The sequence below is a fragment of the Mercenaria mercenaria genome, chromosome 14, assembly GCF_021730395.1.
Source record: "Mercenaria mercenaria strain notata chromosome 14, MADL_Memer_1, whole genome shotgun sequence".
Taxonomy (NCBI): Eukaryota; Metazoa; Mollusca; class Bivalvia; order Venerida; family Veneridae; genus Mercenaria; species Mercenaria mercenaria.
In genome coordinates, this window is record NC_069374.1 from 66884383 (window position 1) to 66911637 (window position 27255).

A 27255-nucleotide genomic window follows, 5' to 3' on the forward strand; every position below is an offset into this window, starting at 1 on the left:
GTTTCTCTGCTTGATTACATATACAACATTTCCCGTCAGACAGATTCTTAAGACAAAAGTTTGTGTTCAGTAAAAACAACATTATGAACAAATTTCCATTGAAATTGTATTGCTTTACAGGAGGAAAATGAGTTTTGATTTTGGGCCCATATTTTTCTCCATGGTAAAGTTATGCTAAGTGCAATCTCCCATTTAAGCTCAACTTTAAGTGTGCCTGCCTTTTTAATCCAGACTTGAGATATTTGTTTCAATTTAATGTTTTCAGGCTTTATTACGGTTCTTGACCTTGTTTTTAATACACTGCCTTCTAAGTAAATAGGAGATTTCTCCGAATTATATTCCTGTCTTTTTAAAGACTTTATATATATTTTTGGAATACTTGATTTGATAATTTGCCATTCGGCAATCCAGTTCCGCCTATCTTTTAATATGTGTCCCCACCCAACCACCTGTCGAAAATCATTGTCTTAAACTTTCGTTAACAGTTCCCTGTCAAACATATAGATGATCTCGCCTACCTCGGCAAAGTTGTCAGTTTGAGTCCGGGCTCGGCCTTGTGAAATTATTTTTAAAAAAGCTATCCAGCAAGCCTGCGACAGTTTCTGGTTCTTTCCAGTGTGTTTCTCTACTACAAACAGACGATTATCGACGTTTAACTTAATTTTGACTAACCGTTAAAAAATGACCCCATTACTGATCAAAATTTAACGACTGATCAGGTCTCAAAGACTTTTTGATCAAAATTTAATGTTGAAATGTTGGCAGGGTCAATTCTCAACGTTGAAAAATGACCATTTCGGGAAATGTCATTCAGTTTAGTAGAAGGACTAATTCAGCTGATGGAGTATCAAATCCTTTATCAAGAATTAACTTGCAGCCCTTTATTGAAATTTAACAGTTCTGTCTTATAATGAAGAACAGTTACCCCATATATAACAATAATAGTCAATGTGTGGTAAATATATGAATTGTAGAACAATATTCTCATAGGCAATTAAAGAAATAGTTTAAAACGAGACAGTAATGAATTGCATTTTTAATACATTATCAACATGTGTATTCCAAGACAAGATATTGCCTATAATAACTACAAGAAGTTTTTCTTTTGCGATATACAAGCAAGTGGTTCATTTCTAAATTAAATGACAGGGTTATAATTATATACCTGCTAACTTTGTGTTTCGATGCTATAGCCTATACGTGACTCTAGGTTTTGCAAAATTAATTGACATACAGTTATTTATATACAATGTTTCAATATTGTGAATGTCTTTAGACAATATTTCAGCCATAATTTTAAGACATGAATGTGAAGTAGAAAGCGTTTTATCAGCTGCAAATTATCAGAAAGTGCAAAGTATTCAGATAGTGGCGGGTCTTTATGTATATTAAAAATAACAGGGGGCCTAGCACTGAGCCTTGAGGAACACCAAAAGAAACCACATTTGAATTTGAGTATACGCAATCATGAAGATAGGATGCAACCCAAGATAAAGAAGACCACCCTTTTTCATGTGTACTGCTACTAGGCTTCCTAGACATACAAAGTGTGTTGAGAAATCCTGAAATCTTAAAACAAATTACTCCTTTTACTTAGTTAACTGACACCATTTTTTTGAAAACCCCTTTGTCTCTACGCACATAAGAAATCATGTAAAACAATTATGTGCTGTTAAAGAGGAGATCTTCATTAGATGAGAATTGATACATGCCACATGCACGTAAAGGAGTATAGTGCACAATCAGACATTTACATTGAAACTTAATTTGTAGCAAACTGTGTGTTAGTATCTACGGATTTGAATAATTGATCCATTCACTTAGATTGGGGATTAATGTCCTGTTTCGTATACAGTTCATATAACTGCTACGTTTCACATACATTGTAGACTTAAACCATTTTCTGGTACATAACTGAAGAAACTGATTGAAGCGATTTTTCCCAGTATTGATGTTTTGATGGAGACGGCATTATAGCTGGAGTGAATGTTTACTTTCTTTTTTGTAGTAGTTGTTATTTCAAGTCCTTTGGCAGTACGGACTCATTTAATATTATTTTGTAATAGGCTTCTTGTTTTTGTTATAGTCGGAGCTAGTAAGCATTAAAGTTGTGGTGCACATTTCATTACCTCTCACGAACAGACATAATAAAACCCGAGTCTGCTATCAAATTGCTTGCGTTCTGTACTTCAAAGGAATTTCTAATATATCTGAATAACATTCGCTAGAGCAGTCTTAATGTACCGGATGAAATGTAACGCCCCTTACTTGGACTCGATGTTGTGATTATTACTGTTCCTTTAGGATTACGGAGTCCGCCAAGTGTTATTTTCATAACATAGAATTCCAGTAAAAACAGTGCGAGTCCGAGAGGAGTGTTACACATTTGAAATCGAGTGGGATATTATATCGCCCGGCCGCGTTCTTTGCTTCCATAGTATCTCCTTGTACACGTAGACTGTACGAACCATACTAAAAGCATCCTTTAAATGCTGTGTAGAATGTTGCCCTCTACATGGACTCAGTGCTGTTATCGTTTCTGGCCCTTTTAGAGTCCTAGAGTCCATTTAATTTCATAGACAACATGGTTCCGTTTAGATTACTTAAATCCAGATTTCGGATTCATTGCTATAAAATTCGCAATAAAATAAATTTCAAATTTTCTTCTATCAATATTATCGTAAAACTGGACATTCAGTGAAAAGTGTTTGTGTTTAGCCAGTAGAGCGGTCCGAGTTTGAAGATAGAATGGTTTCTGGTTTGGTTTTAAGTCTAAACTTAGACATGTCTCCGAACTTAAATGGATTAAATTTCTAAAAACACCGTTTCCCCCTAAGTTTAATTGATAACATTGTCCCCAATAGGACGAAAACTCGTCTAATATTTTCTACATGGAAATGGAAATATTAAACGTAAACATCGTTAAAGAATAACTGTCACTAATTGCAATAATATTATATTACATTTGTATTATACTCTGGTAGATATGCTGTGCTGTCATATTCAACTTCTTTTCTGGTTTCTTCTTTACAAAAATTTAATCAAGAAACTGACAATATTGTTATCCATTCACATTTATTTTATGAAGATGCATTCCTGATTTAAAGCTACATGCAGCATTTCCTTAGTCCACATACATGTACCGATTCTGAATCTTACCATGAACACAACTTCCTCAAATCATGTGTCATAGAAAACGAAACAGAGGTTATTTATTTATTTTGTAGATTTAGAGACAAATTTAGTTCATTCTACTCCTAAATATTCAAGAATTTGGAAGCATCTTTTATCTGTTACAAAATATAATAAGGGGCCGACCATTTGAACTTCCTAGGACCTGGTATTTACCTTTCAGCCAGAACTGTTTTTACTGTGTATGAAAGTCAGACTAGCTTTTTCAGGGTACTCCATATACATTTTCTTTAAAAAAATGCCTTTATACCTTCCTTCTTCAAAAACTAAAAAAAAACCTCGGTAACGTTATTAAATTTTAAAAGTAAGAAGCAGTTCACTCAAATTCTAGCTTCTAATTTTGACCACTGTCATACAAAATAGTCAAAGTGGTTCAAATTTGCTGTTAATATATACGTTATATAACATATACTTAAAAAGAACTAATGACATACCAGTGGCATTGCCCGCCATAAATCGATGTGCAAGGGGACATCATTGACATAAGATTTTTGTAAGATATTCTTATGAATAACCAAAACTATTGTGCAGAAGGTAGTAAACCGTTGAAACGCTTTTGAAATAATGCAGAAAATTCACAATTTTTACCAGTACCTATTTTTTATTTTCACCCACTTTATCATTACATCGTCATGTTAGCGCAATAACTCAATAAGTGCTTATATAATATATATGCACTTATTGAGTTATTGCACTGACATGACGACATGTATTCAGTGTCATGTACATTCTATGTCAAACTTGGTGGAAATGAACATGTTTAAAATTTTCACCCTAACTGTAGGCGGGTAGTTTTAAAGTGGTACTTGTAAAAATAAATTTATGTTCAATAAATACTAGAACTTGTCATTTTATGCAGTCTGCCTTTAGATCTGAGTAAATATGATAGATATAATAAATGATAAGTAAACAATAACCTAACAAAATCCTGATATAATTACTTTAACATAAATAACATAAATTATGGATAAAACAACAAACAGTTTTTATCAGAAAGGATCTGAAGGAGGAAAAATATGAAGAAGTTTTCCTCTTTTCCAAAAATGTTTGAATTACCGATTCAAACCAAGAATGAAATAACACTGTTTATAATAAAATTCGATCGTTCGGTAAGTGGTATATAAATGTATCTTTTTTTAAAATGTTTACAGTCACACAGTTTTATTCTAACTATGTGACATTTAACATTACATATGAGTAATTTTTATCAAAAAAGATAAGTGAGTCAAAACAGAACAAAGTACTGATTACGACTATAAAGAATAACATAACAAAATCTTGATTACGATTATAAAATCTTAACAAGAATAACATAAGCAATGAAGAAGTGATCAAAATGAGAAAACTGCGATGAATTATTTTTATGTATTTTTTAACATGTTACATTACATTTTTTTAGGTGGCGGGGGAGGATTTTGTCCGGGAAATTGTATGTGAGGAAAAGATCTTTATTCTAATGTGTTCATTCAACATGATTTGTTACTTAATATTATAATAAAGTACATTCACAGTCTGGATTATGATAAGCTTAAGGAAAGGGATACAAAAAAACAGTGCTTTATTTGAAAAAGATAGATTGAGAAATAAATATGTCTAAATCATCAGTTATTCCAAAGATTGCTCACAAAGCTAAATTAAAACAAAAATCTTCTTCCTTACTCCGAATGTTGTCCAAAAAACTGCAAAATAATGTTTCCGTTCTTTCAAAGCCTTACCTGAAAAGATACATGTATTTTAAATAAATCCTTTTTGTTTATTCATACAAGTTAGAATATATGCGATACAACAACATAAAAGGATGACAAAAGTCACTTCAAGAAATTGTCACACATGCTTCATAGACAGAGATGAGAGGTAAATTACAAAAACGGTAACACACACTCTTTTAATGATATAACAATGATGACTTCAAATGTTGATTCAAACACAGAAGAAACATCTGTTCGACTTTAAACGTAATTCAAGCACAGAAGAAACAGTTATTCAAATATACTTTAAATGTTATTCAATCACAGAAGAAATAGCTGTTCAAATACATTTTACATATTACTTCAAACACAGAAGAAACAGCTGTTCAAACAGACTTTAAATATCAATTCAAACGCAGAAGAAACAGCTGTTCAAACAGACTTTAAATTTAAATTCAAACACAGACGAAACGGTTGTTCAAATAGACTTTAAATGTTATTTCAAACACAGGAGAAAAAGTTTTTCGAATAAATGTTTTGTGCAATTATATGGTTAGGAAAGCTCTTCCTCAATTACTGCACATGAACTTATAATGTAAGAGCTATAAAGGGAGATTATAATAAAAACAACGAATTCAATAAAACTGTCGACTGTCTAAATCAATGATTAGACATTTTACAAATATTAGAGAAAACTATTCTCTAGGAACTAAGATTTAACAATAAATACATTTTGATGTTCATAGCAAAAAATGTTACAGCCACGTTGTACACAAAGGGGTTATGAGCCTTTAAAAGCAATTTCTTGCAGTCTTTGAAGAAAGTAAGTGGAAGTTTTCGGCTCACATTTCAACTGATTAAGGGGTAAGTAACAAAACAACCATATTAAAAGTTAAATTACCTCTAACATTTTATAAAGTTTAAACATATAAAGACTTAACATCTAAGGTTAAGACCAATGAATAAATTTTGATGATGTAATTTTTACTTTATTACCAATTGATCGGCATTTTTAACCTTCAGCTTTATGTTCGAGGGACGAGGTCGTCTGAAAAAAATCCAAAGGTGGTCATAGATATAAAACAAAGTTAATAAAATAATACGAAATCAATAATTCCTTCGCAAAATATTTAGATGTAAGTGCCATGGTTCGAGAAAATCGGAGCTAATTAGGACCCCATGCTAAAATATTTACTACACTCAAATAACAAGCGGATCTAGTTCTTAGTAGTAATAGCAATGCACTTTTAAGCATTGAAAATAATATCACACGTTCATAATGCACATGTTCTCTACTATATATGATATTATTTACAACTTTAGAAACGCTAAATATACCATGTACCATATATGTTCTCTTTATTTTCAAGTTGACATTATACCTATAAAGAAAATGTGTTGTAGACGATGTACTGTATATAAGTCTCAATGAAGGATCTAATTTGTTAAATCTTAATCATAAAGGGTGTGTAAAAAGTTCGTTCCTATTTTCACCATAAGCTTCATTTTCAAATGAGTAGGCAACTGCCGCAGTTATTTAAACATTCAAACAAGAACGCATATCAGTTTTATGTAACACCACCACTGGTTGCATAGATTTAGAAAGTCAGCAGTTTTTTCACACTCGGTTTTATTTACAAGGTTATACAGACGTCAACTATACTAACAGTCAATTCAGGTATAAATACATCACCTTTTTAAATAGTATTTTCCCGCGCGCGTCAAACTTTTAATTAACTTTTATTCTTAAGTCCAAAAGTTCTTTAACATAATACTCAGTTCTAAAACTTCCACATTTATTTTTAACCCGCTCTTAAACCCGAGCCCAAAAATCGAACTTAACCGAGCTGATCTGAACCGATCCGAACTGCCAATTATCCGATCCCATTTTTGTAAAACATTTCTAACTTCCTGATTCTGTCTCTCTCTTCTTAACTCCGTCCTCTCTTTTCTTGACTCAGTCCTTCTCTCCCCATTCTCCTCTCTTCTCTTAATTCTCTGAGTATTTATACCTTTTTCACGAACTACAACGCAGTAACATGTTTACACGTATTTCAAAATATTCGAAGCAATTTCAAAAACATTTCAATCAAAACGTCCATTATGTACTCATATAATAGTAAACAACAGATGTAGAATCAATCACATTTGTGTATTTTCGTAAATAAATGACTGTTACCGAAACAAACAAAATAATTAGGGTCAAATCTAATAGATAAAACATTCAACGGTGATTCATTTTGTATAAATTGTAAACAACAACAATATGCTGAACAGGTAAACAAAGTAATTAACATTTCTGGCCAATTAATGAAAATTCCATCGAAAACAAAAATAAAGTAATTAAGGCTGACCAAATCAATTTCTTTTGAGAATTTCGAAATATCTGATCGGTAATAATAGTAAACAAAGTCACTTAGGCCAAAACTTAATGGATAAAACACTCCGATGTTACGAAATTTGCTTGAGTAGTAAATACCAACAATAACCTACGCATGTAAACAGAATGCGTATCATTTGTAAGAATTATCAGGATTATCTACCAAAATCAATAACAGATAAAATAAACACAATGATTAATTAACTAAAAACTGACCTGCGAGCTATCATTGTGTTACATTTAGAAAAATGAATAAAAATATCATAATTTCCGAACAAACTGGATTATTTGTCTATAAAACATATATATTTTGAAATCACTCAATTTCGAAAAGGAAAATATTTTCACTGCCCCAATCCACTTAATTATACAGTTTATATGTACTGGACACTTAAATAAATTCATGAGTTTGGCTAAAGTAGCTTATAGGCATGTTCATCAGAAAACGAAAATATTCAATCAATATTAGTTACGAAATGTAAAAGATAGCCTGTAAAATATTCAACAGCTCGATTTTATCCGAAATAGCATTATCCAAACTTGGCACACTTTTTAAATGTGAAATCTACATGCCGAATTGCATTTGACGGCATTCTTGTATACCAAACAGGTTTTACAGTAACGATGCAAGACGTGCAACAAAATCCATTCGATACTACTCAGTTTATTAGGGTAATAAAAACGAATAGGAACGAATTTACTACACACCCCTTACGTGTCTTTCTACCTTTTTAAAAAAATAAATTCTTTGATGTTTTTCATTGGTTATAATATGTTTAGTTAAAAGCAATATTTACAGTAGTATATTCTTACCAACTCCAACAAAACAAAATATATAGCTTTTCATACTTAGTCTCAGAAACATCAACAAGTTCTAGATTACATACATGTCGAACTGCTGGGCAACTTTATCCACTTCTCCTCGCAATAAGCACCCATGAATCTGTAATCTCTGTATGCTGGACACACGCATTTATATCCACAAGAATTGTCTTGGCTTAAAATGCCACCATTTTCGCAGCGACAGTTCTCTTAAATTTAAAGCCATATCAACCAATAGACCAAACTAGTAAATTTAAAAATGACTTTTTAAAAAACAAGTGCAAGAAAGCATTTATCATTTATGTATAATGTACTTGCTATATATAACGGGAGTTTTTGACAACTTTTCGGAACCTCTTAATCATGCATTTTTGAGCATTTTCCCCAAACAATTGTGGCTGAGTTTGAAGTTTTCTTCAAAAATCTAAGTTATTGAATTTTTTGTCATTGTAAATTGCAGACATTTCTGTCGATTGAATATTCTTGTACTGTAATTTGTGTTTATTTGTTTTTTTTTTTAATTTGTATGATGAATATTTTAGTTAGCTATAATAAATGTATGATACTATTAAGACTATTTTGTAAAATTGAATTTTGATGAGAATTAATGAAATGCATTTCAAATATAACTATAAAACAATAATGCCATCAGGAATCTTACAAAGAGAGAAAAAAGACCAAACAACAATGCACAACTTTTGTAATCAGTTCAAGACCCCAAATGATGTGTGTAAACGTAAATTTTAGAAAATCAGGTTATTTACACTAAAACTTTTACCAAGATTCAAAATTCAAGATATTTTATTATTTATTGTCATTCATTGAATAATTAACAAATAAGCAAGGCCCTCGCGTTGTTTATCGTCTAATTTACCACGGTTCAGAGTTCAGATGCGTAGGAATTGAACCACGAGGGCGGTAGCCCGAGTGGTTAAATACTGAAGCATCTGAACGATGAATATGGCGATTACAAAACAGCGTTTGAGTAAAGAATGAAATTCAAAATAGCGTGATAAATTACGTACTATGAAAAATTCTGTGTTCATAATCGTATAATTTAAAACACATTTAAAACATATTGATAAAGATCTGTATTACATTTAATTCACCAATAATAAGTACCTGCTTGAAGTTATGCACTTGTTGTCCGACACTCGCATTTTCAACTAACAAAAGCGTAGGAAAGCATATTCATGCTATATGTTGCTCTGTACGATCAAATATTGAGTCTTGAATCTTGTAAAGTTCATTGTAACTATCGATAGAATTAATACTTGACGAAATGTGCGTGTTATTTAAATTTTATTCCGGATATTTACAGGGGCTTTTAATACTTTCTAGAAATATACAGAAGCGGAAAAACACATGGATACTGGAACTAAATGTTGAAGATATACCCCTCTTTAAATAAAATCTGGAATGTAGATCCCTCGGAAGCACCGAGAACAAGGCAAACAGTGAAAATTGCAGACTCGGTTTGATTGAGTCTGTTCATGAGCAGTAATGGAAAACGCAACACTGCTCACGCCCCCTAGCACCGGCTTAAGCAGTATTCAATCTTCAAATCTAAATTAGTTGAAATCAATGATCCCGAAGGACAACAAAAATATAACAACCCCCTTTCTAAAGGAATAGCAGCAATTCTTTTGTAGAGCCGTGACATCATTGTTTCTTAATGCTGGCATTGTTATATGTAAAATCAATGAATTCCATTACAACTAACAGGAACATACAGTTTGTCAAAAATTATTCAAGATGCTAATTTAAGTGTAAATGTACATCAACTTAAACAAAATCCAACATTTATTGTTTTTAAGATAATCTACAAGTAGATATTAAACAACAACAACAGTTACTACAACGATACCTTTATTTAGCAAACTCGGCAATAGTTATACCCTTAAAAAGATTTCTATCTTTGTCTTAACGCGCATATATATATATATATATATATATATATATATATATATATATATATATATATATATATATATATATATACGAGAGTACTTGAAATTATTTAACAGTACGGCAAGCATACACAAGACAATGTCATATATCAAATAAATACGATGATGTCACTGCTTCTAAAATGGCAGCCGTTTCATTACTGGTTTTGCATAAATTCATTCAACAGACTACATTAAAATACGTCGTAAATTTATTTAATACCTAGTATTGCGTACACTTCGACTTCGCACATGTGAAATATTCCGTTAATAGCCTGAAAAAGTTTCACGTATCTCCCTCTAGTATTCTTAGGCAAAGTGACAGTCTTTGTCGAACCCATTGTCTCCACAAAGCCAACCTCGCTCATTTCATCGAGTGTGTCACCCACCAGAATTTTAAAATGTCCTGCTCTTTCGACTGCAATAGAATACCACATTCATTATGTATCATGTCAAACTTTATATTTTTTTCTAATCAGAATATAAACTGAACAATTTTTATTCATTTTATGTCTAAAATGTCAGCAAAACAATAATGTTTATACTTAATTTTTTTTTCAGGGAAGAAATCAAAATGTTAAGGATATTGAGTTCAATGGAAACGAGATCTTTTTGTAAGCATAAACACAAATACTAATTAACGGTAATAAACCAACGATTCATTTAGTGTCAAGAATCAATCCGAAATGTTGAAGAAATGTAGATTTTGCAACTTTCAATATGTCTGTAAAATTTAAGCTAATGGCTTGCTTTTTATGTAGAATGAAAGGAAAAATAATGTATGTACTTAAACCTTTGTCTTAATCGTTTCTTAAGTGTCCTTGATCGTTGATTATAAACAATGTTTTTAGATCAGACTAAATCTTTCTGTTTAGTTTTTATTATTGACAATGTCAGATTTTGTTTCTGTACTACAAACTCTGGTATATAATTTATTGGAATACGTATGACAACAATCTATCCGGTTATAGAACTTCAGTCTTTCTATTATGTATCTTTGCTGAAGATCCACATACCACCACTTGTTAGCGTGAGGTGTGTCCCAAGTAGAAAAAACAGTACGTTTTGCTTCCTCCTGAGCCGCCAGAAAATCTCTGTTCCAGGTTGCCGTCAACAGCTAAATTAGCAAGGGAGTACCGACTATAAGTTGAGGAAGCTTTTGCCGGTTTATGGAGGGCAACATTTTTGACAGCACATGACTCTGCAAGGAAAACATGAAGTTAAAAATAGAGAAGATATTGAGTAGTTTTTTTCATATTGAATTTATTAAAGGAGTTGAATAAAATATTAAATTATCAATTGTATTCAACAAGTTTAATACATTCAATGCGGAAAGTCTATCACTATTTATAGACGATGGGCGGTTATACGTAGGGCGCAATAACAGCGTTAGGGAAGTCAGTCAAGGACATTGCTGATAGTGACAGGCGGGTAACAATAGTGGCATCTGCGATGGTACTGTTACGGGACAGTTCAGCGTGTTATCACTGAAGAAATGAACATGGGAAGATTATTTCGAGATGGATACCTCAACTACTCGCGGAACCGGGTAACTGCCTATAGAAAATTCCTACATCATTATCGTCGCGAGGGCGCAAATTTTATGGACATTATCGTGACCACTGTTGAGACGTGGATATATCTGTTCAATACCAAAACCAAAGAGTAGTCGCGAACATTCGGGTTCCCCAACTCCGAAGAAAGCGAGAGTCTGCAAAATAAGCCGAAAGCAGACGTTCATCTTCTTTGCCGACCAAAAGGGCATGATATTGCAGCATGCCGTTCCAGTTGGACAGACCGTCAACGCTGCGTACTACGGAAAAATAAGTTTTAGTTACTTACTATTAATACTTATTACCTATTGATATAATTAATTGATCTTTTTTCTTATAGATCTAGATCTAGATGCTATATTGGTTCTTAGAAATGCAGAATATGAAGAATATATTTTTTTACGATTATTACATGTTGAATGAATACCTTGTGTTACAGGTTCTACAAAGTGACCACACACGACCGTTATTGAAGAAGAGGCCCGAAGTCAACTTTGAAGCAGGACAACGCGCCTGCGCACTCTGCGCAGACCACTTTGCTACAGATAGAAATTCTCGGATTCAAGCTCATTGAGCACCCAGTTTATTCACCGGACCTTGCCGGGTGTTCTTTTTAAACTGACATTTTCGACCAGTGGATTGCTAGACAGAAGTGCGTTTCTTGTGAGGGCGATTACTAAGAAAAGTGCCTGTCCCGAGCACTTTTTAAACTGTTGTTACACGACGTTGCCGATGTCATTTACTGTTATGTAATGTGCCCCGCTTACCTGATACTAGCTTTGTTTATGTAAATGTTTTCAATGTTTGATGTACTAATGTCATGATATTTTCAAGAACTGTGAATAAAGAGTGAACAACTAAATATATAAAGTTTACGAAAGCTGCAGACCCGATTAAGGATAACATGGTGTAATAGCCATATTTCATATCTTGTAACTGGATGGTAATATTTAAATGGCTTTTGGTCACTTTAAAGACTTTCAAAATTAAAAACGTTTCACCGAGAGATTTTTCCAATTTTACCATTTTTAGGGGAGATAATCGGTATTGAAGTTAACATTGATGCCTATGGGAAATACATAATTTCTTTGATTATGAAAATCTGAGCTTGAGTTTCGTGAAAATTTTGCGGTAGAAAGCTGCATCATATGATTCTGATACAAATATCAAAAAGAAATCTAAAATTCACCGTAGGGAAAAGGAGAAAATCATTTTTTTCTAGTTTTCAGGGGAGATAATTCACGAAAAACCAAAATTATCAGGGGATTACGGAAATTTTTGTGAACTTCTGTCACTATATAACTTGTCAATATGCACCTTATTTCTATCGTTTGATATTTTCAAAGCTTACATTATCAAGTTGCATGTACGCTTTTGGTGAAATTGAGACCTATTACGGGTAGTCATCCTTAATTTAAGATCACCCCTCGTACAGTATCATCATATTTGAAACGAAATTCTAATATGACTATCAATTCTTAATCATCGCAACGATATTATGCTGACGTCACGTCGACGTGATATTTAGCGCCATGTATTCATCTAGAAAGAACACTTTCCAGTTTGATAAAATATTTTACTTAATAGCATGTTTAAAACGAAATATCACATTGTACAACTGTCTTGATTAATTTACATACATTCTGATTTAAAAAAAAATCGCCATCATTTTCGCCCAAACTGAACTCGTCCGCAAGACGTATTACCATTACCAGTCTTTTCGTGCGTGACGACCTACCATTTGGCGCGATGCATGCGCGAAGAAACTGTTCTATCATATTTGATCTAGATTTTACAATAAAAGACATATTAGAATCGAAATAAGTTATAGCAAAACCGTGTTTGAACACTATTTATACACTCAAGCGGTTATACGTCGTTCAAAATAATTTTATTCGGGCTGCGCCTTCATGAAATTATTACGCCCGACGTATAACCACCCATCGTGCATAAATAATATTAAAACATGGTTTTGCAATAAATTATTTCTTAAAATATACTTGAGTTTGGAGGTTAGCAGGTAAAAGAGATTGACCTGTCGTTACGTTACTGGCCTATGTACAGGAAAGTTGATGACACTTTAACAAACTTAGGGTGTCATAAAGTGTACCAAGCGCTGCACCTTAATTTGCATCTAGTTATATAGCAATTGACTAATGTTCTTGTCATAGAGATGTACATCCTTGTAAATATTTATGCATTTACAAACAAGAGAATATCAGCAGTTTCTGTTTAAAGGTTCACAATGCCTTTATTTATAATGTGGCTGATACATTGATTGTTATGAACATAAAATATGTTGATTTCTTGTTGGATCCTATTTTCGATAACTGTTTCCTCACATAATTACTAAAGGTTTGAATATTAATGAACATAGTGGAAAATAGTATTGAATCAATTATTACCTCCCTTTATTGCTCTGTTGAAATTAGTGATCTTGTAATCGTGTAATTCGGCATATCTTGTAAATGGTTTTATCTGTTTTTTAACATAAAATTTACAGCCCTATGGAACTTTAGAAAAGGGTTAACAAAGGCAAATTGTTCATGATGCTACAGTAATTATGTTGTGTCACATTTGTTTTATTATATGTCATCCTTATTTCAAAGAATTTTTGAACGGTTTCTAGCAGGCCTTTTGATAACAAAAATGATCACAGTTGGTTTCCCTGTACCTGGACACCTCTAGTGGTATAGTAAACGTAATTTACGAAGAGAAATTGTTTAAAATTTAATACAAGCTTTTGGGTGACAGTTGCTGTTTATCAAAGGTTTGTATGTTTCAATAATCTATGTAAATATGGATGACATTGAATACTCGATAAACGTTTAAACACAATGAAAATATAATAAAACTCACCTTTATTTCCATACATACGTGCATCAACCGTAGACGAAGATAGTTCATCCTCCTCAACATCAGAACGTGCTCCAACAGCATCAAGGGAATCAATAACAGCAGCCAGATCGACATTATCAATACCTGCATGAGCATCAACAGCAACACATCCTACTAGCAAGATCACGATAAACATAGTTTCCATCTTCTTTATTTTCAACGTACTGTTATCTGCTGTATGGTTATTATCTTTTTTTAAAGTCAAACTTTTTTTAAAGTTATGGCAAATTGTGTATCTATAATGCAAGAGGGCCATCCAATAACTGATACCAAAATCTTAGCGACATTTGTTTAATCTACTAAAACGTTAACATAAATAAGTAGATGTAACATTGAATCTTCTTATCAACCCATCTTCTATGGGGCATGGGGCAGATTAAAAAAAATAAACATTAAATAAAATAGTAGAATAATAAACTGATCTTGCAAATCTGTCAAGTGCAAATCTAACAAAACGCGCCACTTATTACAAAATAAATTTGCCATACATGTTAAATTATAACGCACATGATGGTACTCAACTGGTGCAAATCAAATAAACAGGTAAAATCGGGCAAAATACTGCACTTAAGTTTACAATCCTTCTAACGTGATAGGCCAGTCGTCAAGTGATGAGGTACGGCCTTTGAAATACCGATTCCAAAATTATGATAATGGCTAAGGAGGAACGGACCTTTGTCTTGGAAGATATAGATGGACTCGCAAAATGACGCAAGATGTAGATCCCGAACTTTAAATTTTAGCTCGAGATCAACATGTCGTTTTCTTACACGCATCATTTACATTAACATCACTCAATGTATGCAATGTATGATAAGAGTTGTGGAAAGGACACGGAAATTAACCAATAAGACCTTGACCTTTAAGTGTGACAATGATATTCGAATTCTGGTCCTTTATCTCAGGCGTGACATGTCTTTATATTAAACAAAAAAGTTGTTTACAAAAAAAAAGAAAAATGAATTAAACCTTAATTTAGATAAGACTTTCACTTTTCACTTTTTTTACAAAGGTACGGCACGCCGTGAGTTGGGAAAAAACTTGCAGGGTCACCTTTTTCAAATATCATATTTTGCATGTTCTTTATTTTGTTATGTAAATAGTCTTTTTTGTATGTGTGGTTTTTATTAATACTTTTTTATTCAGATCATTTGTATTGTACTGTTGAATTCACGCAGCACAAATGATATAGTATTCAAAGCGTTATGACCTATTTTGGCTCTAAGACAGTATCAGTACCACTGTCATCCATTTTTGTGTCAGAACCAGCTTAAAAGGCTATACCTGTCAAAGACTCGTCGCTGCCTTAATCACTTTCTAATTGTGTGATCATTTTATCCTTTTGTTTATCGACGGCATTGTCTGCTAAATCCCAGTACATGCCATCGACATTTTGACATATTTAGCCTGAGAATTTTCTTTGTAACAGATGTATTAAACAAAACTTTATACTTACATTCCCTTTATTCAGTGTTACGAGTCTCTGTATAAATGTATGTAAGTCTATAATCCAGTTCATATTAAACTGACAGAGATTACACTAGCTCGACTTCCGTAACTACTGAATAAAAATTTTTGTTGTACACAGTATATATGCTTTTAGAACAAACATAAAACCATGCTTTTTACTTCCTTCTGGGAAAAATGGTAACCTTAAATCAAAGTGCATACCGAAAATATCTTTTGGACTGTAACAAGGGGAACCACCCTCCCCAATATTGTTCATACTTTTTATTAATGATGTTTGTACCAATGTTGAACTTAATAATCTATCAGATTACGATTTGAACCAGTTATGTGTATATATTTGCAGACGATATGGTTATATTTTCTACTGATGCTAATACTGATTACTCTGAAAAGGACCTAAAAGTCCAAAATATGTGTATTTGAGAAACGCAAATCCCAAGTTCAGCACAAATGGCACATTCATACTGAAACTATCTAAGTTATCGATAGTTTCTGTTATCTAGGTATTACATATTTATCTCAAACGGCAGCATGTCTAAAAACAGTTATGATTCTTTCGGAACAGGCATTTAAAGCTATGAACAATCTTTTACGTTTTTTCAAAAGAATAGCTATAGATGTTAAAACAAAATGCAAGATTTTTGATGCATTGGTCTTACCTATTATGCTCCTTTCAATTACTATATTAGGTGTAAAGTCACAAACACCAAACTATACAATATGAGATGTGAGATGTGAGATAGGAAGGTTCCTCTTGCACTCATTTTTCAAGAAAAAGCTCGTAAATATTACACTAAATGACTCTCTTATGTACAAGTTATTTACTATTCAATATGATAGTGCCAATAATAAAAAATCGGGCTCATTGTGATAATAAACTGATAGACTAGGATTCAACAAGAGCCCGGAATGCCCCCCACACCCCTTGATGCATTCAGTAATTGCACAAGGAACAGAAATCATTTGGTCACTGTACACAAAAGTTCTACTATTCTGAGTCAATGTGACTTTGACCTTTGACCTACTGACCTCAAAATCAATAGGGTTCATCTGCTGGTCATGATCAACCTCCCTATTAAGTTTCTTGATCCTAAGCCTAAGCATTCTCAAGTTATTGTCCTGAAACGGTTTAACTGTTCTGGGTCACTTTGACCTTGACCTTTGACCTACTGACCTCAAAATCAATAGTGGTCATCTGCTGGTCCTCCCTATCAAGTTTCGTGATCCTAGGCCCAAGCATTCTCAAGTTATTGTCTGGAAACGGTTTAACTGTTCCGGGTCACTTTGACCTTAACCTTTGACCTACTGACCTCAAAATCAAAAGGGGTCATCTGCTAGTCAAGACCAACCTCTCTATCAACCTTCATGATCCTAGACTTAAGCATTCTTGAGTTTTCATCCGGAAATCGTTTAACTGTTTCGGGTCGCTGTGACCTTGACCTTTGATCTACTGACTTCAAAATCAAAAGTGGTCATCTGCTGGTCATGACCAACCTTTCTATCAAGTTTCATGATCCTAGGCACAAGCATTCTTGAGTTATTACCCGGAAACGGTTTAACTGTTCCGGGTCACTGTGACCTTGACCTTTGATTTTATCACCTCAAAATCAATAGTTGTCATCTGCTAGTCATTATCAATCTCCCTATCAAATTTCATGATCCTAGAGCCAAGCGTTCTTGAGTTATCATCCGGAAACCGTTTAATTGTTCCAGGTCACTGTGACCTTCACCTTTGACCGACTGACCTCAAAATCGATAGGGGTCATCTGCTGGTCATGACCAACCTTCTTATTAACTTTCATGATCCTAGGCTCAAGCGTTCTTGAGTTAGCATCCGGAAACCAATTGGTCTACATACCGACCGACCGATATCTGCAAAACAATATACCCCTCCTTCTTTGAAGGGGTCATAAAAACATACATTGCGGTTAAAGTCATTTTTGTTATTAGAGTATTTTATAATACTCAGTTCAGACTATAGTTTATGTGTGGTTTAAAACGGATTTATTTTTCAATCCAAATGTGGATAAAATGTGGATTATTTGAAGGTAAAGTGGATTAAAGAAATTAATATCCAGAGGTGGTTTAAATGTTACATTAAAATTCAATTTACATTTATTTCACAAATGTATATACACAGTATGGCTTTCCCATCAAATCTTATATATTTGCGGGAGAATACCGCATGGTTATCTTTTATCGTTAATAGTTAATCTCCAGTTTATTTCAAACCTTAAAATTGGATCTTTTGATAAAACGGTTTCCTCTTTATTTTTTTATTTGTTTTTATTTTCACAGAAGATCGTTATAGTAGGGCATAAAACTGGACGTGCCCGCACATGTACATAACATTTTTAAAGCAACTTATTTTTTTAAGTAATCAATATAATGATATTTTATGAGAGATATATTACTTATTTTTTCATGCATGACTAACTGCAGAATTTTTAAGAGATATTTGCATAATAGTCTGTGGCGAATTGTATTTTGTTTTTTTCCTGTGGATTTTTCCCTATTTCCTATATTTTTGAAAAGTTATGTGATACCTTTTAAGAATTCCATTGGTAACATTTTCTTCGGCCATCAGTGTGGCAGCCATCTTGAATTTCAAGATGGCTGCTATATTTCAGTAAGTATGCTCTTATGTATTCAATCTAGCCTTCAAATAAACCCTCGGCGATATATGACCATTTTGTGTCGATTCGCCGTAAAACCCAACTCACTCACTCACTTTAAATAAAGCTGTTTTTCTGACTTAGACATAGAATGTATATTTCTAAATGGTAAAGGCTTGTATTTATTAGGTTTCTTTAAAGTTTTAATCAAGTATTGATTTTTATACATGAAAAACATAATTTTCAAATGCAATTATAGGCAGAAAATCGTCTTTTTATACATCTAATTCTTAAATGGTAAAATGCGGTCATTCTTTACAAGGAATAGTAGTATATTTGTCCAAATACATGCTTAAGACATTGAACTTAAACATAGTATCAATTATTTAAAGACATTGTATTGACAGGGTGTAGCAAAAGTCCCTGCTGCAATGAATACCTATTATAATGTAAGAAAACACAAATATGGTGATAAGATTAGAGTTGTTATCTGATTTTCCATTCATTTAAACATCATCACTTAAACTACAACACTATAAACATGTAAGAGTACAGCTTTTTCAAAATGTAATACAGGAAGCCTGCTACAAATGAAATATGATAGTGTCATAAATTGGGATACTGTTGTAGAAGGCAACATGAATTAGCATTAGCAGTATAATAGTTAGATATGACTTTAATAAACTGTCTGCAGCCTTACACAAACAAGCATTGTTAATAGCCAAATTTCAGCATATGAACTTGTTGATGTAACATGTGTGCATCTAAATTTGGATATAAATAAGCATATCTGTATGAAATATGACGAATTCCACTCCCATCCCTCTCCATCACGCGCTCACTGTATTTTATAACTCAGACTTTTATTCTGACTGTAACTATTATAGTCCCAAATATCTATATGAATTAGAAATCCATTGTGCTAAGAAAGGTATCAGTCAAACGGAATAAATGCATGCAGTTGACTACAAAATGTGATATTTTTCACACACAGAAACATTTGATACGTGTTCTTTCGTGATTTGATGATTTCAGTCACATTTTATTCAATATCTTCAGTCAAGTATTAACAATTGGCAAAAGGGAACTGAAGTATCACAATCACTCAATGATTGAGTCCTGAACAAGGTCTTATTATAACATTTTCTTGAAGAAAACATGCATGGGCAAGCCCACTTAATTAAATACATGCAGTTTAATGGCTTGTTCTCTGTGCTTCCGAGGGATCTACTTTCTAGATTTTATTGCCAACCGTAGACACGGCAGTAACAATGTTAGACCTTAGTAAGCTTGTAGGGGAATTAATCTTCAAATCTATTTCCTTTCTATATTGTATTAACAGTTTGGCTTAACTATTGATCAATCCTAGGAAATACTGAGATTATCTTTTCATACGGGCAATATCCCCATTCGCATCATACACTCAAAAGACAAAAATAGTGGAAGCAACATCTGACGAAATTTTCATCGTTGCCGACGTTTTAAATGCTATAGGTCTGAATGCTGAGTATGTAACGAACGGGCCATAAATTCAAATAAAACTTACATGTATCGAACATGTATTCCATTCCTCGTAGATTTATGTAAAACATCAAATAATATCCAAAATAACCAATTTTCTGGTGATTAAAATTTAAATCTATGTATGCACTGTACACAATTGTTTACCCTGTCTATGTCACGGTACAGACTTGGTCACGTTAGAGAAGATGTGTCAGGCAGCTGGTTAGCTCAGTCGGCAGAGCACTAGCCCTATAAGCGAGGGTTCCCGGGTTCGAGCCCCGGACTGACTGCACATAACACCCTGTGACATTTGGCACCCAACCTGGGGCCGTGGCATGCTTGCTTGGCCAGTCTTACGACGCTTGCAATATTATGTACCTCTGGAATCCGAGCACGAATTTCCAATTTGTGGGTGTGTATGTCACGGTACGGACTTCGTCACGTTAGGGGAGAAGATGTGTCAAGCAGCCGGTTACCTCAGTCGGTAGGGCACTTGCCCTGTAAGCGAGAGGTCCCAGGTTCGAGCCCCGGACTGACTGGACATTTTTCTCACCCTGTGACATCTACACGCCAATATGCCCAAGCGATAAAACTAATAACTTTACATGAATGTGATTTTACCCTCATTATTTTCGTCCTTCAAAGTTTTGACATTGATTGCCCTGTCACAAATATAAAACAATCTGTTTGTCGAATCATTTTCACTAACAGCGACCCTAACCTTTAGTCCAACTTATTTGACCCAATCATATGAAATATTGAGATAATTTTTCATGTGGGCAGTATCACCATGCAATCACGTCAAACACTCGAAAGACCAAAATAGTTGAAGCAATTTCTGATGAAATTACCTCAATTTTGGCGTACATTTAGCCTCACTTTTATTGATTTTCTTTGTATATAATACTTACAATTGTAGACAGCATGTTTACGATAAGCAGACGCTTGCATTATCATGCCATTCAATGACGCGGCTGAAGGGGAAGTAACTACAATCGACTGTTTACAAATACAAAAACCATTTACAGAAACACCATTGTAATTTTTCAACTTTCAATTGGGAATTTTGAAGGTAAAATTGGGAAAAAACATACTATTTCTCATTGGGATTGGGGCCGAACTTCGGCCCCAAATAGACCCGAAAAAAAAACACTGAATTAATTTCACTATCCTAACCGTATGTTTTGTATCGTTCCTTCAATTCTACACAAAAGTTTCAGTTCCTGTTATAACATGTATAATATGGCATTCAATACTGTAAACACTTGTACTAAAGTAACAAAAGACTAAAATAAAAAAATAGGTCTGCAAACTCACCTCTACTGACAAATTCAGAATCAAGCTTTTTTACTGTAGATCTACATATGTTTGTTTGCTTGATACCAATATACTGTATAATTTATTCTAAAAAGTTAGGGGATTTTGTACTATTGGAGGACGAACAATCTTGGAGCGAACTGACCGGAGTATTTCGACGGATTTAAAAACTGATGAAAACGTTATATGCCGATAAAAGTGAATATTTTTAGAAGTAATTATTGACAAATTAACTCGGCTGCGTAAAGATTACCACAAGTTTTCACCAGAAATAACTAATTTATATTCTTTTTTCTTTACCTGTTACCATTCCGGTCTACAAAGCCCGCCATTTTTTTCATGAACTGCACGAAATTTCGGATACAACAAACCAACCAAACCGCCTCTAGGGGCAGTTTGGTCGGTTTGGCAAACCGGTTTGCAGTTTTTGAAAACAAATGACACAAACCTTTTCGGGTTCCAAACCAGTTTGAGGAAACAAACCGACAGTTTGACAAACCGGTTTGAAACCAAACTGAGTTAGTTGCAAACAAAAGCGCCCTTAGTAATAAGTGTTGTTACGTTTAGAAACAAGAGGGCCTTGGTGGCCCTAGATCGCTCACCTGAGTTCCACACCTTGCTTGAAGAGTCGCGCAAGAAAAATATCTATAAAATTATTTTGTAATAGGGCCAGTGTTTTAGAACAGAAATATTTTTAAGTTTATACATGTACTAACTAAATACGATTTGGAAATTGCGATATGTTTTCAGGGTTGGCACAGAAATCTAAGACACCTATAATACCAAGACAATTGATAGAAAATATATTAATTTTACATTTTTGAAGAGGGAGAGGGAGGGGGTTTATGTGGGTTTGGGTGGCGGAGAAAGGAAGATAATGTTGGCAGGGGGAATGAGATAAAGCCAGACAATTTTAAGAAACTTAAAGTAATAAAAAAAGTATATAAATGCCCGTTCGTACCTGAAATAATGTACAGAGGGGCACATAGGATCTTCCTCCGCCACCGAAGCTGGATAATCGCCTTATGACTTTAAATGTAAACCTCCAACAAAGAAATAGAACCCATGACTGATTACTATAAAAATCTTCGTTTTCTACAGCTACACTGGTACCAAACACAGTAAAACTAGGTTTACTGGCTGCGGGTATGGTATATAATAAGTGACAGGGTCAAGTCTCTCGTATGCACCCTTTTATATAGACTGGCTTAACAAGATCGTGCAGTTCACATTATTCGTATGTGCATCAAATTGCGATTTAATGTCTTTCAACCTATCGAGGTTCGATTCTTTGGTGGAAAGGCATTTTAATGTCGTATATATCTTATATTTTCCCATTGCAAAAATATATTTTGTAGCAGCTTTTACTGAAATGAAACAGATTGTGCTACGCCGGGCTAGTTGTCTATGTATTTTGATAGAAGCCACTCGCTTTTTATACGCCCGAAGGAACGTATTATGTTATGACCCCGGTGTCCGTCCGTCTGTCCGTTAGCAATTTCGTGTCTGCTCTGTAAATCTTGAACCCCTTGAAGGATTTCGAAGAAACTTGACACACATGTCAACCATATCGAGACGACGTGCAGAGCCCATGTTTTCGATGGCTTGCTTCAAAGTCAAGGTCACGCTTTGGGGTCAAAGATCATATAACTTTGTTTCGTGAAACTTAGTACAAATGTTCAACGCATCGAGACGACGTGTAGAGCGCATGTTTTGGATGCCTCGCTTCAAGTTCAAGGTCATACTTAGGGGTAAAAATGATTTTGTTTCGTGTCTGCTCTGTAGCACTTGAACTGCTTGACGGATTGTAAAGGAACTTAGCACAAATGTTCACCACATAGAGACGACGTGTGTAGGACCACATTCGTAACAAATCGCATATGTAACAGGTGTTACAAATGAAATCGCATATGTAACAGAAATGAAGCACATATGTAATAATTTTTTAGACAAATGTGATCGATGCCGATTTTTGATGTGACATCTGATCACATTTGTCACATGTCATTTTCAATCGGAAAAATGAACAAAAAAGTGCATTTTTACATCTAAAACACATTTGTAACATGTTTTAGCTCACTTGTACGAAGTGACAAAGTAAGCTATTTTGATCATCCTTTGTACGTCGTCCGTCGTCCGACCGTTCACATTTTTCTTGTGAATACGATAGAGACAACATTTATTATTTGATTTTGACAAAACTTGCACAAACTTATATATACCTATGATATCTCGGTTCCTTTCAAAAACCAGCCATATCACCTTATTCGTCTTGGAGTTATGGCCCCAGAGATGGCAATAATTACTGATTTAGCCTTGTGAACGCGATGGAGACCACCTTTTTTGAGTTTATTTTTACTAAACTTGCACACAACTTATATAAATATCTATAAGATCTCGGTTCCTTTCAAAATCAACCGTATTGCACCATTTAACTTGGAGTAACGGCCCCTGAATTGGAAAAAAAAACAAAAACAAAAAAACATGCTGATTTTATCTTTGTCAACACAATGGAGACTACATTTGTTATTTGATTTTTATTAAACTTATAAAGGACCTCACTTCCTTTAAAAACAGCCATATCGCGCCATATGTCTCGGAGTAATGGCTGAAATGGCAAAATTTGCTTATTCTAGTTTTGTGAACACAATAGAGACCATATTTATTATTTCATTTTGACCAAACTTGTATAGAAGTTATATATCTATAACATCTCGGTTCCTTGCGAAAACCAGCGATATAGCACCATTTGTCCTGGAGATATTGTCCTTAAAATGACAAAATATGCTGACTTTATCATTGTAAACTTGACATAGATCACATTTGTTATTTGATTTTGATCAAACTTGCATTGAAATTATATATCATTAAGATCGGCAAATCGCTGGTTGTATCTCTTCAACAACAAATAAAATGCACTAAAAACAAGATCAAGGCAGTCTCAACTAACATAGAAAGTCTTGTAAGGCGTAAAAAATGTTTGATTCCGGTATCCCGACCTACCCTAAATTTTTGGCCCGACCCTAAATGTTTTTATGGCCTTGGAGAATTTTTTTTCAACTTTTTAACAAAAAATTGCAAAACTGCACTTTTTATGCTTTAAACATGGCCAGTGATGCTAGAAATCAACTCACTGATGCTCTAAAGGCATAACTCCCTTATTTTTATTCATTTTTTGACACAAAAATAATTTCCGAAAAGTCTCCCTTAATAAAAAATATCAAAAAATAAAAAAAATTCCGACCTACCTACCCTAATGTTTTGAGCATGTTATCGGAAACAAAGAACTTTTTTAAGCCTAAAAGCTTGTTTTCGTAGAACACGGGGTATATACAAGTATACATTTATATATACTTTTAAATAGTGACTAGCATGGCTATTGTTCTGATCCTGATGTCGTAGGCGTGCACGGGTTCGCTGCAAGATAGATTTTTCGTTTTCGTTTTGTTTATCTTTGTCAATTCGCATTGCTTTGAACATAAAAAATTTAAAAAAAAAACTTATACTGACGCCAATGGATACATCAAATGAAATATATCCTATTGAAAACCCTGACGTGAACTTTATTAGATTATATTTACTAAGAAAGTTTTCCTGCCAGGCCTGGTGTCTGCATTCGTATGGAAACACTCTTAGTTTGTATCTCTGTGGGAGCGGCACGAGTAACTCCATCAGTGAGGGTAGTGCAGTGGATAGTTTTGCAGATTACGAAACCGGCGGAACCTGTTGAATTCCCAGACAGGGCCGGAATTTCCAGAGATATTGTGTCTCTCATCCACCCAGTTAAGATTTTACGTGTATCGGTGCGTTTTACCAGACCCGTAAATGATTGTATGAGTGTAAACTCGTATATGAGCCAGGGTATGATTTCAATTTATATTAATGGGAGGAACTAACCATCGACTAGTGTCGAGGGATACACGTTCGATACCGGGTGATAATTATTCGTATCTGTTGCGATTTTCGCCTATCGGTGCTGTTTCAAGCTGGGAAGTTGTCTGTTACTAACATAAAGATACTGTTGTACTGATTTGAATATTTTTGACATTTTTATCATCATTTTCATCATCATCATCATCATCATCATCATAATCAACATCATCATCTTGGACTGGTCCGTTGTAGGATCAATGGTAAGATTAACTGCCCTAAACTGTATTACCTAAATACTGTTGAAAACAGGCGCTCAGAATCCAACAAACAAACACGATATTCATCAAAACCATTCTACAGTGTGCCAAAATTTGAGTCTTTTGCAGTAGTAGGTGTAATATGATCACTACAGATTGTCAATAAATGGTGGTTATTTGCACAAAAGTATTTGGAAATCTGACTAAAGCGAGTTATGATCCGGACACAAACGTATATATTACAACAAAATAACAAAACAAATCTAAGTTCAAGGCTGACCATTTGTACCAAATAATTTGAAATTCTGATAATGCATGGGCAAGTTACACCAAGGACAAGAACCTATATATAACTGCACGAACGCACAAACTCCGCTATTTCAAGGCGGGGTTATAATAAACGAAGGTCTATTTCTTACAAGCGAGCTCAATAGGGTGAGGGTAATTAAAAACTAAGGTGTATTTTCTTAAAATCTCATAGCAACTTCCTGTTTGTCACCCAACTTGAGGCAGCTCTGGATAACGAAAGATAGCTACAAATGTATGCCCCCATCTGGTTCGAACCAGTGACCTGAGCATGTGGGTCTACATTTCAGCTAGTCGAGGTAACAGTAGAAGTAGCTGAAGCTGTAATTGATATTATAGTGATAGTGGCAATGGATGCAGAAATGACAATAAAAATTGAGCCAAGTCACGAGAAAATTGGCATTCGGACATTTTCGTGAATTTCCGGAAACTCTATATTAAGGCTGATCTGTGCATTTATGCGTCTGAATTAGGGCCAGAAAACATCATATTTAGGTAGAATAAGCCTTCTTTGAAATATGATCTGGGTCCACACTGGTTGCAAAGCCTCGGAGATTCCCGAAGGCCCATTTTCTCATGATGCGGCTCAAATAATGTTATGACGTTATTGACGTCGACGACGACGACGCTTACTTGTGATGGTGCTTATGGCAGTCATTTAATGATGTTGCGATGACAACAAACTGATTGAACATTTGCAGTATAAAACTCAACATGATACGTATGTGCTTCTCATGTCAACCCCCATGTTGGACAAACACATTCGTAACACATTTTACCTGTTACGAATGCGATCGCATACGTACGAAATCTGTTACAAATGCGATCTGTTACGAATGTGGTCCTACACGACGTGCATGTTTTGGAAGTCACATGTAAAAGGTCATACCTTCTGGCGTATATTGATCCGCATTGCGGTGCTCTTGTTATCTCTTGTTATATTTGGTTGTCGGCAACTGTCTAAAACAAATGTTATATTATAGTAAATTACGGTGTATAGGACGCAAACTTATGTTATATCACGAGCAATCGAAATAAGATGTTGTCCGATCAAAATAAGGAGTCGCGAGCTCCAGCGCTCTAGATAAGACTACGTGTGGTCGAGAAAAGAAGTCGTGAACTCGAGATAAGAAGTCGTGCTCTCGAAAGGAGTTGTCGTGCAATCGAGATTTGCTGTCTTGAACTCGTGATTAGATGTCATGCTCTCGAAACACGTCAATGCGACACGAAGCATGACAGCATGACATGACACAGGACAGTGCGACACGACGCGCGATATTGATGTCACGATGTCGTGTCGAAGTGTCGCCCGTCGTATCGTGTGTCAAGCGTCGCACTGTTGGGCATCATGCTGTTAAACAGGCCCGGATCGTGGCCCGGGTCGAGCCCCCGCCCCCCGCGCCCACACACACACCCCAAAATTGGCTGAAAA

At 34.4% G+C, this 27255-nt stretch overlaps 1 protein-coding gene and 1 long non-coding RNA gene across 2 annotated transcripts; both read right to left on the bottom strand.

The window, feature by feature from the left end:
- Positions 1 to 3058: 3058 nt before the first annotated feature.
- Positions 3059 to 8287, bottom strand: LOC123526126 (uncharacterized). Its single transcript, XR_008367157.1, has 3 exons — positions 8148 to 8287; positions 5869 to 5928; positions 3059 to 4907 (listed from the first exon to the last, which is right to left on the bottom strand). It is a non-coding gene; the product is annotated as an uncharacterized LOC123526126 (long non-coding RNA).
- A 2673-nt stretch (positions 8288 to 10960) lies between these two features.
- LOC128548300 (uncharacterized) lies at positions 10961 to 14664 on the bottom strand. The gene is made up of 2 exons (XM_053522784.1): positions 14444 to 14664; positions 10961 to 11232 (listed from the first exon to the last, which is right to left on the bottom strand). Exons 1-2 carry the CDS (start codon positions 14625 to 14627, stop codon positions 11057 to 11059), a joined length of 360 nt encoding a protein of 119 aa, XP_053378759.1. The 5' UTR covers positions 14628 to 14664; the 3' UTR covers positions 10961 to 11056.
- Between the last annotated feature and the right edge of the window lie 12591 nt (positions 14665 to 27255).

Bases quoted from the DNA above. Each gene is read 5' to 3' on its own strand.
- LOC128548300 (XM_053522784.1), bottom strand. From the start codon at position 14,627: ATGGAAACTATGTTTATCGTGATCTTGCTAGTAGGATGTGTTGCTGTT. The intron at 11,233-14,443 runs GTGAGTTTTATT...TTTTCCTTGCAG, and splicing joins ACGTATGTATGGAAATAAAG to AGTCATGTGCTGTCAAAAAT.